The sequence below is a fragment of the Geotrypetes seraphini genome, chromosome 10 (genome assembly GCF_902459505.1).
Source record: "Geotrypetes seraphini chromosome 10, aGeoSer1.1, whole genome shotgun sequence".
In the NCBI taxonomy this organism is placed as follows: Eukaryota; Metazoa; Chordata; class Amphibia; order Gymnophiona; family Dermophiidae; genus Geotrypetes; species Geotrypetes seraphini.
In genome coordinates, this window is record NC_047093.1 from 7509025 (window position 1) to 7523093 (window position 14069).

Genomic DNA, 14069 nt, shown 5'->3' on the forward strand with positions numbered 1-14069 from the left:
ATGCACCGGGAAGGGGTAGGCACGCCATTTTGAAGAGGCAGGCCAGGTGGCCGAAGGGAATAGGCCTCCCTCTGGCCAGCCATCTAAAGAAAGGTAGGGGGGAGAGGGGGGAGGTCATCAGAGGCATGTGAGGGAGGGATTTGCATGCCTGTGGGAGAGCATGGGCATCTCTCTTGCTGCTGAGGAGGTGTGTTGGTTGGCGGCAGGAGAGATTGGGCATCTCTTCCGCTGTTGGGCACATGCAAATTTTGCAAGTCTTCGCTACTTTCTGCCAACCTAATTTGCATGAGCATTTATTGGATAATGACTTGCTTTTTTAAAATCACTACTATAATGGCTGCAACAGCAGCCCGTTATTTTTTTATGAATCTAGCCCTGAGGCCCAGATGCACTAAAGCCAAAAATCATCACTAAAGCTATTTTGACAGCTTTAGTGACAACTGAATTTGCCGACCCAATGCACAAAATGGCTCACTGCATGTTTTTCTCCTCGATCACCCATTCTCCATACAAATTAGCCACCAAAGGCCCACCCCCACACCAGGCACCCTCCCACTCCCCCCAATAAAAAGGCAGGAGGGATGCCTACACCCTCCTGCCACTGGAGGCCCCCCTAAACCCACCTCAGCCTCTAAACCCCCTCTACAATTCAAGGAAGTTGGGAGCAGGAGGGATGCTCCGTCACTGAGGCCCACCTGTCCAAAATGGCTGGCTTTCACCTCCCCAGTGCATCATATGATACATCGGTAGGGGCCCAAGAAAATAACAACAAATGTAATTTCTATAAAGAAAATTCAGGAAGCATTAATAGTTGATAATTCCAATTTAAGAAGAAAAGTAAAAATTCTGGAAAATCAAAGTCGAGCAAATAATCTATGTCTGCTGAACTTCCCAAAATTAACTTTGCTAACTCCTATTTATATGTTGAAGCGATATTTTATAGAATTATTAAAAGTACCTGAGCAATCTATTCCTCCTTTTGTTAGAGCATTCTATATTCCACAGAAACAAGGACAACAAGTCGAGATTAAAAATCAACAAGATACTCCATTGGATGTTACTAATTTACTGGAAACCTTGGATGGAAGTGCAGCTATCCTGGCAACACTTATATTAACAATGGCGCTTTTGCCCGATAAAGAATGGATCATGAGAATGTACTTTAAGAACAGATCTAAAGAATTTTTGGGACAAAAGATCCAAATTTTTCCTGATGTTTCCAAGGAAACACAAAAAAAAGAGGCAACAGTTTTTGCTATTAGGACCAGCTGTGACCTCAATTGGTGGAATCTTTTATCTTAGGTTTCCGTGCAAGTGCATTATAAGATATTAATCAGTTAAATATGTTTTTCTGGAACCAATTCAGTTGTCTAGCTTTATATCTCTTAAACGTCTTGGAAAAGAAGATAATACAACATCTTCTAAAGAATAGAAATGACTCTTAATCACCTACAGTCTACAGCTTTCTTTACTATTTTTAAATTCTTTTGTCCTTTGATCACTCAGATTTCATCTTGGATCCCAACACTTATTGAGGACTTGAGCTAGATTAAGATATGTTCTAATTTAAATTTCCTATTTCAATTGGATTTTATTTTATCTTAATCTAACTTTCTGTACAAGATATTAAATGCTTGGTTATATGTTTATGAAAATATAAATAAATAATAATAATTAAAAAAAAAGAAAGTGTTGATGTGACGGGTGAGAAACTTAATCAAAAAAGAGATGACGGTATTGGGAGTATGTATGGATAGCTGTTTGACCATGGAAAAACAAATATTGAAAACGATTTGGATGGGTTATATGCAATTGCAATTATTATATAGATTAAAACCTATGTTAGCAGCATATGATTTCCGTAGTGTGGTGCAAGCATTAATACTAAGTAGAGTGGACTACTGCAATTCTCTTTATTTGGGAGTTACTAAAGTGAAGATGAGGGCACTGCAGATGTTAATTAACTCTGCTGCAAGATTGATTACTGGGGTTTCAAGAATGACTCATATAACCCCACTGTTGAAACAATTGCATTGGTTACCTATGCAGCAGAGAGTCCAGTTTAAGATTCTTTCAATCATACAGCAAATTTGATATCACGTTTCTCCAATGGTACTAAAGGGGTTTTTTGAAATCTATCAACCCAGAAAATGTTTGAGATCTGAAAATAGTATGAAACTGAATTTAGATTGGGGCAACAATGCTGTCTGTGGCTGGCGTCAAGCTTTGGAATGCGCTTCCTGGTATTCTGTGATGGGAGATTGAACTTTAAGAAATGTTGAGAATGCAATGATTTGTCAATGCTTTCCTGTGCTAATGCCTTCCTGTCCTGTAAATGATTTTATAAGTTCTTGTGTTTCCATCTTGTTGAATGAATTTAAAAGAAGATTTTAATAATGATACCGTTAGTTAATGTCTTCTTGTGTTTGTCTTCTTGAAACATGTTTCGCATTTCTTAAATATGTATGCATGTAATTTTGTAAAACGCAGTTAATATGCGGTGTATACATTTTTAAATAAATAAATGTTCTTGGAATGGACTTGAAATTCGGGTTTTGTCCCTAATTCGTATTTAAAGACTGGGCTAGACTTCATTCACATCCAGAGTTCCACACTATCCAAAATACAAAATATGTATATTTAAAATGAATCCAAGCTGCCTGTGGTGGCCTGCCATTACACACCAATTAGATATAATATGCTATGGAATAGAAAAAAGACCGACTTGCTTCATCCTGAACCACTGACTGCTAGAAAAAAAATACACACAGAGATTTCATGCAGTGCTTTCTGCAATTGTTCCTTTTCTCCTGTTGCTCCTCTGGCCTATCTCAACCAGGGTTTGGCTCTTTCACCATCAGCCTCCGTTTGCAGCTAAGTAGAGATTCCCCCACCCATTCAATCTAATTTGGTCACTGCAGTGATGGTCCTGGGCCAATTACCCTAGCGCCTTCTGAAATCATGTGATCACAGGTCCCAAATCCAGCCATTAGGTGTCACCCTTTAATGACCGTGACTCGTCACACATCACTATTTAATTTCCCACCATCCAATGTCCCTATTACCTAATGCTGCTGCTTATTCTCTGGTTAACTTGGGTTGTGCTGTTGGATCTCCGTAGGTTGTTAATGGCTTGGGAGCTGTCCAGTCCTGCATGTGCCTGAACAGAAAGAACAAAAGAAAAAAATTCATCCAGGATCCTTTTTAAAACTGAAGACTGCTGAACTGACTGTTGAACAGGACTACGTCGGGCGCAGCTCTTATGGGCTACATTAAAGACAAGATACCAATGCCACCAATTTTCCATCAACCAAAAAATGGATTCTTAATTTTTCACACAGCACCATGGACAAACAGAGCTCTGAAAAGCAGACCTAAGACTTGTTAATATGACGGTACACAGACACTTTGAGAGGAAGGATTGATTTTCAGTCATTTACTTGGGACAAGACATATACTAATAATGAGTTTCTCTCATACCTTGATATAAAAAAAAAAAAAGAGCATGAACAACAATTAAAGCCTTGACAAATCAAAACTGCCCTCAAAAACTTCATACTAGAGATAATTCAACCCGTTTGTGTGTCTACAGTACCCTATTTACCTATCACTTCTGTGGTGAACTCACAAAACATGCAATTGGTACAATACACACAATAAATACCTCACACCAATATCATATTTGAAGTCATGTGCAATAATGCATCAAAACAACTGAGGGAGGAAAACTGTGATGGAATTCAAAAAAGGTGGGATGAACACAGAGGATCGCTAATTAGAATATGAATGGGTCAACTTTCACGGTCTGAATCCCTGAAAGGAGATGGTTTGGAGTGAGCTTCAATGGCAACGCCACTCGTTGGAACCCAAGGAAAGTACCAGGTGGATTGCTAAGGTCTATGGCCCAGAAATAACAAAGAAAAAAAAGACAGTTTATTTTAAGCATGAGATTGTAATGCATGGGATCACAGGACAGACTGGATGGACCATTCAGGTCATTTATTATATTACTACGTAAAACTGCAGGATCCTACAAGAACACAAATTACTCCCCCTCCCCTTCAGAATTCTTGCTTTCTTTGCAAAGTAACTTTATCTGAGGGTAGCAACTCAGAAATATTAAAAACCTAATTGAACCATTCCTTTGCCCTTTCTATTAAGCTAAATGCTTGTGATAATGTAAACCATGCTTATGCATCCTCACATCAAAAAGAAGTTGGTCCAAACAAAAAAAATTAAAGCTGCAATTTTTCACCCATTACAAACTATCCTCTTTTGAATGACAGAATATGTTACAGAAGTCATCCTCTGAGATCACAGATTACATGCTGGAATATAAGGGCTTGTCCTTTTCGCCATGTATGAAATGCACGCATGATATATGAGATCCTGAATTTTTGTTGAGACCAGGTTCCTGTTTAATGAGATTAGATGGTGCTCATTTTTTTAAAAACAATATACTGTATTCTATGGATTTTCACCAGAAATGCCAGTCCTCTATTAAAGATCCATATTCCAAATTATAATGCCCAATTGCTAAATACTTCATTCTTTTAACTAGACACTAGCAGGGAAACCATCTGAAGATAATCCTGGGTCCTGCCAATGTATGATTTCATCACCATCTAGTTAGTATTCACCCCAGAATTCTCAAACCACAAGGGATTCACTTTGCCTAGGTGGAAGCTTTGTAGGAGAGTGTCTCCATTTCAGCCAAATGGAGATTTTCATCTCTGACACAGTAACAACCCAAATTTAGTCAGGAAATGAAATACGATATATTAGGTACTTAGATCTTGGCACATTGGAAATAATGTGAGATTCCTTATCTGCCCCTGCCCCCCCCCCAAAAAAAGGTGTGGCTTATAAATACTGAATTAAAATTAGGATGCCCTGCATATGCATAGAACTTAGATCACGTTTCAGTCAGGTCTTCAGCTTCTTGGGCTAGGGATACTAGCAAGGATCAATGTTCACCTCGTGGAAGAGTCAAACTCATTGTAGAATGCTGACCCCTAGAGGGCATTTTACAATTTGCAACTGACACTCCAGCACAATGCCTGGTGTATGGAATGACTGGGCTAGGTGAGCTGAAATGGGATGATTAAAATAAAATAAAGTATTCCTTATAATTGCAAATCAGTTGTGACTGAGACTAAAAGTCCAAAGGGGGGGAAGAGAGAGCACACTGCCAGTCCCTCCCCCCAAAAATATATTTTCCCAAAGTTTGACAGATGAATATTTCATAAGTGCTTTTGGCAAGTGAATGTGTGAAATTGGACAGCTTTTCTTTTTCAGTTTAATAATCACTGCTATTATACCCTCCCCCTCTTTTTTTACAAAGCCGTGTTAGGCTTTTTTATCACCGGCCTCAGCAGTATTAGCTGCAATGCTCGTAGGAGTTCTGTGAGCGTCAGAGCTAATAACCGCCATGGCCGGCAATAAAAAAAAAGCCTAACAGGGGTAAATAGGGTAATAGAATCTTTACTAAGGTCAATAAGCAATCATAGTATTTCAAAAGAAAGACCTTAGACTAACATATTAATTACAGAAGTTCATAGACCTCAGTGGAGTAACTGTGTGAAAATCAAGTTTCAATACACACAGTGTATTCTACACCAAGAATCGTCATCGGTCCAAAGGATTTTTCAAAGTGCTTAAAGTGCAATCTTTACAAATAATTTTAGAATGTAAAAGTACTCATCTTAATGTGCAAAAAAACGCGACTTGGAGGTATGTACTCCGACATAGAGCTATGTTTCGCCAGATGGCTGGAGAGATGTCTCCCGCCATTTGGCGAAACATAGCTCTATGTCGGAGTACATACCTCCAAGTCGTGTTTTTTGCACATTAAGGAGTCCTTTTATCAAGCCGTGTTAGTGGGGTTAGCGCGTCGGACATTTCATCACGTGCTAACCCCCACGGCCGGCTACGTTAAACCCCTATCGCAGCTTGATAAAAGACGAATACTTTTACTTACTAAAATTATTTATAAAGATTGCACTTTAAGCACTTTGAAAAATCCTTTGGACCGATAACGAATCTTGGTGTATAAAACACTGTGTGTACTGAAACTTGATTTTCACACAGTTATACCACTAAGGTCTATGAACTTCTATAATCTAATATGTTAGTCTAAGGTCTTTCTTTTGAAATAATATGTTTGTAAAAGGGGACCATAATTTTCTAATCAGCGAAGTTAGCATTCAGAAAATCACATACCGTGTTTCCCCAAAAATAAGACAGTGCCTTATATTAATTTTGGGTCCAAAAAAACACATTAGGACTTATTTTAGGAGGATGTCTTCCTCTCCTCCACCTCATTTCTTCCTCTTTCCTTTCTCCCCCCACCCTCCATGTGCATCTTTTTATCCCTCCCTCCCATCCCCCTGTGCAGCAGAACCCCACCAAATCTCCCACCATGAGGCTTTGGGGGGGGTCAATCTTAACTAGGGCTTATTTTCGGGATAGGTCTTATTTTCAGGGAAACGGTATCAGACACATTGCACTAGAATACACAGTTTCTGTTCCCCAGCATATTAACAAAGTCAAAAGCTTAGTGTAAGATAAGACACTTAATCATCTTAGAGGACTACAGGAGGTGGATATCTGACATCCCAGATCTTTCTACTGTGACAAAAAAAACCCAGATCAGACATGCTGCACTTACTAGAGCATTTCTCTTGGCTTTAACTTCTGTGGCTACTGAGAAGGAGCGTGTTATATGCTTGGCAGGAGAGGCACTACCTGGGCGCCGGCTTACGGATAGCTGGGAGCCAGTTAGACTTAGATCTAACCCATCACCAGTAGCTTGGGAGGAGCTGCTGCGGAAGCTCTGCATCTGGATGGAGGTAGTGTGAGAAGGAAGCTGAGCTACAGTGAGGGAAGAAGAAATAAGAGAATGACATAATGGAGAAAAACCCTCCACAACAAAAGCTTCAAATTTTTCTGACAACCAGATAAGTGCAATGCATTCATTACTGGATGCAGCATCCTGAGACCAGGCTAGGATTTCTCATCAGTCTGGTTTTCAAGATATCTGTAGTGGATGCTACAGCTGAGCAGACTGAATGGGCCATTTGGCCTTTATTTACCATCAAGTTTTTATGAATATGCACAATATATATGAATACAACAGAGGCAATGCATGCAAATTTCTCTCATGCATGTGGATATGTTTACAGGCAGTCCCCGGGTTAAGAACGAGTTACGTTTATAAAGTTGTGAAGTAACTCAGAACGTGTAGATTTTAAGATTCTTGCTGCTTCCCTCTGCTCTCAGCTGACAAAAGGGCCAACTGTCCCCCAGTGTTCCCTCTAAGGTACAGAATGCACAACCACAGATTGTTCTTAAATGTGGTTGTGCATCATTCCTGAATCTGCAGCAGAATTGTATGAGTCTAGGAAATACTGCTCAGTGAAATCAAATGAAGCCGCAACTGCGTTTTAAGTACAAGTCGTGCTTAAGTCAGGCATCTGTGACTCGGGGACTACCTGTATCCCACCATTTCTGAAGAACAGGCCATAGAGGCTCACAATAAAATACCAACTAAAATTAATAAAATTTGAAAATAATGCCAATTAAATATAGGAAAGAACAGACCAATCAAACAAAAGATCAGGTAACAAATCAACAGTCCATACAGATCCACCCGACATTCAAGAACAATTAGCATAAGTAAGCCAGTCCTGAAAACCAGACTGGCTTGGGATTCCCCAAAGTCTAGGCTGAGAAACCCTGGACTAGCTGCGAATGACGAATTTGGATTTAGCTGTTTGCCTTGTTTGAGTCCAGTTGATCATCTTACAGTCTTACCGTATGTATGCAAGTCAGATGAAGGGTTAAGAGATTTGCTCAAGATGAATGGCATTTGAACCCTGGCTGTCAGCCCACTGCTCTGTTAGGCTATTCCTGCACACCCGAGTCTGTTTTTATGTATTTATTTTAAAAAATGATAATCTGCTCACTCTCAAATCTAGGCATCTAACAAAACAAAGAAAAATAACACAAAGTAGCCTCTTCTCAAAAAGGGACAATGATAAGAGTACTGCGCAATGCTGCAGAGCAGAACTGAACCACAATAGCAAAGTTGTATCTCTACTGAACATAAACAAGATAACAGGGCAAGAATGAGCTGTGCTGGCAGAGTTGTTTGGGTGGGTTGTGTGAGTGTGTGTAGGGGGTCAAGGTGAAGCCAATTCTCTGCATTGGAATAGTAGAGGGAGTGGCAAGGAAGGGAGTGAAGTGTGCCGAAGGAGCTGAGTGGTGGCGAGTTTTAGTAGGGGGAACTGCGGAAAGAGAGTGAGGGGCAGCTAAGTGATGGCAATCTCTGCACTGGAGTTGCTGCAGGGAAGGGCTCAGGTAAGTCTGGTAAGCATAGTCTTAGATCTACTTATTATCCTACCCTGGATTTATTTATTTATTTTATTCTATTTCTAGCCCATCCTCCCCGAAGTTGTACAAATGAAATTGAACGAGCCTAAAACAAAATTACTCTGGCTAGGCCCAAAATTAGATCAGCGACCTTTGTTTATTCTACTGCCTGTTCAGGATCTTCACTACTGATTGAATTCTCAAGTAAAGTCCCGGGTGTCATTTCAGACTTAACACTTTCTTTCAATGACCATATTAATTCAATAGTGAAAAAAATGTTTTTTTTAGTCTCCATATGTTGAGGAAAGTGAGATCCTGCTTCCATCAACAACATTTTTCTGTTCTTGTACAATCAATTATTCTTTCGAGGTTGGATTCTTGGAATGTGGTCTTCTTAAGCCTGACTAAGAAAAGTCTACAAAGACTTTTCAGTCGATCCAGAATACTGTGGCTAGGCTGATCTTTGCAAAAAATAAATTTGATCATGTTTCTCCGCTTTTGCTAAAACTTCACTGGTTTCCAATTATTTCTAGTCTATTTCAAATGTGGTTTTTTTTACATGTAAGATCTTGTACAGCATTTTTCCTTCCTTCCTTCCTTCATTTTAGAATTCTACAAGATCTCAGACTACCAGACCTACTCAAAAACTTAAATTATCCTTTCCTATGCTAAAAAGCATCATCTTTACTGGAAAACTAGGGAAGTCTCTTTTCAAAATTACTGAGCTCTGGAATAATTTTCCTGTCCAGTTGTGTGATCTGGGCTCGCTCCAATTTTTCTGTAAACATCTGAAAACTTGTGATCTTTGTTTCCTTCTATATTATCAAATAAGGCATAACCTCCTACAGCTATGCCAATGACATTACCATTCTCATACCCTTCGATCAACCTGAACTCTCCATGACGAACACAATATACCAAACACTAAAATCAATAGCAACCTGGATGAAAGATCACAAACTGAAATTGAACCTAGATAAAATGAAATTCATCCTCCTAGAAAACAACAAAATACCAACCATAACCAACATTGAAATCAATGCAATCAACTACCCCATACAAACCACCCTAAAACTGCTAGGAATAACTATCGACAAATGCTGCACTATGCAATCGCAAATCAATAAAACAATACAAAAGTCATTCTTAGTCATGAGAAACTTAAGACAAGTTCGGAAATTCTTCGAGAAAACTCAATTCCAGCTCATAGTTCAGTCCTTAAAACTAGGCCTACTTGACTACTGTAATATCCTCTACCTCCCATGCCCTACAACCATAACAAAACAACTACAAACTATCCAAAACACAGCACTAAGACTCATCTACTCATTAAAGAAACATGACCACATTACAGAAGCATATCTCCAATCGCATTGGCTTCCGTTCCCAGCAAGAATACAATTTAAATTCTACTGTCTACTATTTAAGACTTTATACGGAGACAGTCCAAACTACCTGAATAACCGCCTCATCCACAACACCGCAGCCAGACATAGGAAAACTCACACCCCATTCTCATACCCCCCAATTAAGGAGGTCAAATGGAAAAAACTATATGATGGCCTCCTGGCCACTCAAGCAGCCAAACTAGACAACCAAATCGCCAATCTACTGATGGCATCCCTCGACTACAAGACTTTTAGAAAAGAAATAAAGACCATACTCTTCAAGAAAACTTTGAAAAAAGAAATAATACCGCAAGTCTCAAACTCCACCTCTCACTAAAGCCAACTACCCCAAACAAATAACCTTACCCATTTCTCACTCTCTTTGAGAATGACCAATTTTTATTTTTTTTTTTGTAACTTCTTGTTGTAATACATCTTGGATAATTCTTTTGTAATCCGCCTTGAACTGCAAGGTAATGGCGGAATAGAAATCCCTAATGTAATGTAATTATCCCTATCGTATTTTTTTTTTCTTTAATTTTCTGTAAACCGCGTCACGCGCTATTCTTATAGAGAAGGTGTGGTATATAAGCTTAAGGGTTGGTTTAATTTAGATTCACAGCACAGACATTTTACAAAAGCGAAGGTCATGACTGGGCATAGGGTAGTGTGCACATAGGAGGGGGGGGAAATGTTGAAATTTCACAGCGACTAAGGGGCTCAAAGGAGGGTACAGAAGGGAGGGGGGCAGAGCTCTGCATCCTTCCCAATCCACATTACCAGTAGGTAACTTTCCAAAGATCAACTAGGAGTCCTTTTCAAATAAGTTTCAGAGATGCTAGTGGAAAGCGAAACAGCCCCCCCCCCCCCCCCCCCCGAGCAGTGGTCTTCATTTTAAGTCAGGGCCACTTTGCATCCAAATGAGCCGGGATGCGTCAGTGACATTCACCCTTCAAACATTTCCCTGTGAATTTCCTGAAGGAGGGGGGGGGGGAATTGCCAAAGATTTCTTCTGCTTCTGTCTATTGAGAGATGCTCAGTGTGGAGCTGTGGCAGAAACGTCATTGGCCAATTTCCCCGGCCACTTGAATCCGTAAGACGATGGTCAAGCCTGGGCAACGCTCAGCGCAGCTCAGCTCAGCTCAGCGCAACCCCCGCCCTGCAACTTGGAAGCGAGTTACCTGCGCGCGGGCGTCGGTTGCCCTGGGTTACCAGCAACGCTCGTGGCTCCCAGGGAGCAAGGAAGAGGGAGGCGGGCTCGAGAACCTCCGCCGCGCGCCGGGAGCGGGAGCCGGGCCGCTGCTTCTCAGGGGATCTCGAAGGACCGTCCCGAGGAGAGGACGCGGCTGCGCCGGGCGCAAGTCCCGGCCTCGAGGGGGGAGGGGCGACTGGGGACGCAGCTACAGCAAGAACGACCCCTCCACCGACACCAGCCCCGGCTTCGCGCCCGCCGCACCACACGGGGCAAGAGCCGCTGTCGCCGCCCAGAGCCCGCCCCCCCCTCCGCAGCTCATTGCCGAGGCCGCCTGTCACTCAGGTCAGGTTGAGGCAGGAGGCGGGGCGGGAGCTCGAGATCACGTGACCAAAGCTTCGCCGTCATTCTCTTTGCCTCGGCCGCTGCATTGGACTTGTCCCGCGAGAGCAGGAGGAGGAGCCTAGGAGAGAGACTTTTGTGTTCTCTCGGCGCCTGCGCACTGCAGCCCCGAAGCGCGAGCCCTTTTCCTGGGAGATGCTGCCGGTCTTCACCGATGCATCGTCACATCTTTGGGCTTTTTTTAAAATTTTTATTAGTTGCCTATATTTAAAAATCAAAAGAAAATATATTTGATAAAGAAAATTACCAATATCCAATTAGGAAATAATAACACTCAGTTCATGTACAGTACCATAATAATAGACCACAATTAAGGAGAGAAAATCAAGCAATTTCAAGGAAAAAGGAAACATATCAATCGGTTGCATCATTACTATACAGTCTGGATAGTGATTATCAGTAGGCATCTGTGGGGTTAGGGAAGCCACTTTACCCTCCAGGAAAAATTGTAACTGATCAGGTTCATAAAAAACATATCTATTTGCTTGATACATAATACAACATTTACATGGAAAGCGCAGCTGAAAGTAGGCTCCTAGAAACATCAGAAAATATAGCTATTTTTGAACCATAAAATTCAACATTCTCAGTCCTAAAGAATAGACGAAGAACTGCTTCTTTGTCTTGTAAGAAAACAAAGGTCATAAGAAGTGTAGCCCTTACAGAAATTTCAGATTGTGAGGAGTCAAGGATATCTGTTACATCTAATTCAGTCAATTGATTTTCCAAGTCCTGCTTTGTTGTCTTGGGAATATTTAAATAATATATTTTCTGTAAAGGGGTAATTCTTCATTGCTTCCCCTCACCCACGTGACACCAAAACCCCACTATGCATCAACAATCTTAGCTACCCTATTCAGTCCACCATGAAGATACTGGGTGTAACTCTGGATCAATGCCTAACCATGAAAGACCAGGTGGACTCCTTAATTAGAAAGGGTTTTTTCACTCTCTAGAAAATGAGATCCGTTAAGTCATATTTTGATACATCAGCATTCAAGATCCTGGTACAATCCCTCGTACTAAGTCAACTTGACTACTGCAACATCGCCTATTTAGCAATTTCCCCAAAAAATATGTGACGTCTGCAACTAGTGCAAAATGCAGCAGTCAGACTTATCTTCGGGTTAAAAGAAATTTGATCACGTGACACCTTACTACCGGCAGTTGCACTGGCTACCGACAGGAGCATACGTAAAGTTTAAGTTCGCCTGCCTCTGCTTCAAAGTACTATAAGGTCTAGCCCCTAAATACATAACGGACCTTTTCACCTTCACCAACAAACACAAGAGAAGCTCACAACTGAACTTCGTTTCCCCCCCAGTCAGAGGTTGCAAACTAAAAAAACACCACGAACACCTTCTCTCACATCAAGCAGCATTATGGGTCAGAGACCTAAAACAATTGCTTTCGCCCACCACTTATGAGGAATTCAGGATGCGCCTAAAAACATACCTATTCCTGAAGTACCTTGACAACTGACCCGTACACCTCTCTCATTAACGGTTTTCTTGACCTATTACTCACTCTCTTCTCTCTTAAGTTCACTTATTTTGTACCTCTTGTAATCTTTTTTAAACCGCATAGACCTTCATATAAACTGTTATTATTATTATTATTGATGTCTCTGGCTACTTTAAGACTTAAGTTAGAAACTGTTGAAAAAGTTCCTTGGGTGATTGTAGTCTAGAGACTGGAAAATTAATCAGTCTTAAGTTTAAGTTCCTATTTGCATTCTCCAGATTCTCAATCTTCCTAGCCAACATTGCTTTGTCCTTAACACGAAAAATTCTGTAAATCAGAGACCTGTTTTTCAATTTTATCTAATCTCTGGTCTTGATGTTGAATTTTTCCTTCTAAGTTTTTCAACTGTAGTGAGGAAGTTTGTGAAGCTGAAATAGAATAGGCGCATACCTTATGAAGGCTTTTGATAGCCTCCCAGAGTGCTTCCAAATCTATCACCGGTGGTTTTTTCAGCGGGCTCAGGAGGGAAACGAATCGTTGAGGAAACTCCAGTCATTGAATCTATATTTAAAGTTCCACTTCCCGAGTCATCCTGAATTCCAAGTCCCCCAGTTGCTGGCGATTGATGTTGAGAAACCAGCGAGACTGGAACTGCCTCCAGGGTCAAGGATAGGCTGAACAGTGCAGGCGGGGTTGTAATCGTCCCCGCCGCTTCCTGCAACGCTGTCGGCATCCCCGACATTCTCCCTGGGCGTGGGGGAACTCCCAGACCAACTGGGCTAAGCAAAACTTCGCTATCCGAGATCGAGATTGATTCCTCTTGATCAGCCGGAACACCCTGAACAGCTGACACAGCAAACGATGTAATTGCTGTCTGGTGCGTTAGCGATGTGGCAGAGGAGGCAGGAAGACCACCCCTCTGTTTCCCTCTGCGCTTAGGCATATTTGAAGAGCAGCAAAAAAAAGTAAAAAAGTTAAAGTTTTGCCATCTTGATTCGCTCTACTTTGGGCTTTTTTTATGGATATGTTGTTGATCTCTTAATTATATATATATATATAAAAAAGGAGAGGATTAATTAGTTTTCTTTTTGCGCTGTTTGTAGACAGAATCAGAAATGTATGATGTTGCAAAAGTCAAAAAGATATACCCATGAGCACTAAACATCTCTTTTGGTATTTTAATAATAATAATAAAAAAAAAGAACTAGAATAATTTTTCCGGATGGAAGTTATATTATGCAATGAAATGA

General features: G+C 40.9%; 1 protein-coding gene across 3 annotated transcripts in view; it reads right to left on the reverse strand.

The window, feature by feature from the left end:
* The window catches only part of CEP131 (centrosomal protein 131), a 126579-nt gene extending 115294 nt beyond the window's left edge, over positions 1-11285 (reverse strand). For 2 of the 3 annotated variants that reach the window (XM_033961700.1, XM_033961699.1), the window contains exons 1-3: positions 10943-11285; positions 6671-6873; positions 3066-3160 (exon numbers count right to left, since the gene is read on the reverse strand). In XM_033961700.1, coding sequence (XP_033817591.1) covers positions 3066-3160; positions 6671-6841 — 266 coding nt within the window. In that variant the 5' untranslated portion in view covers positions 6842-6873; positions 10943-11285. The remainder of the gene's footprint in view (positions 1-3065; positions 3161-6670; positions 6874-10942) is intronic. The other variant, XM_033961698.1, reaches the window with a different exon arrangement.
* Positions 11286-14069: the final 2784 nt, after the last annotated feature.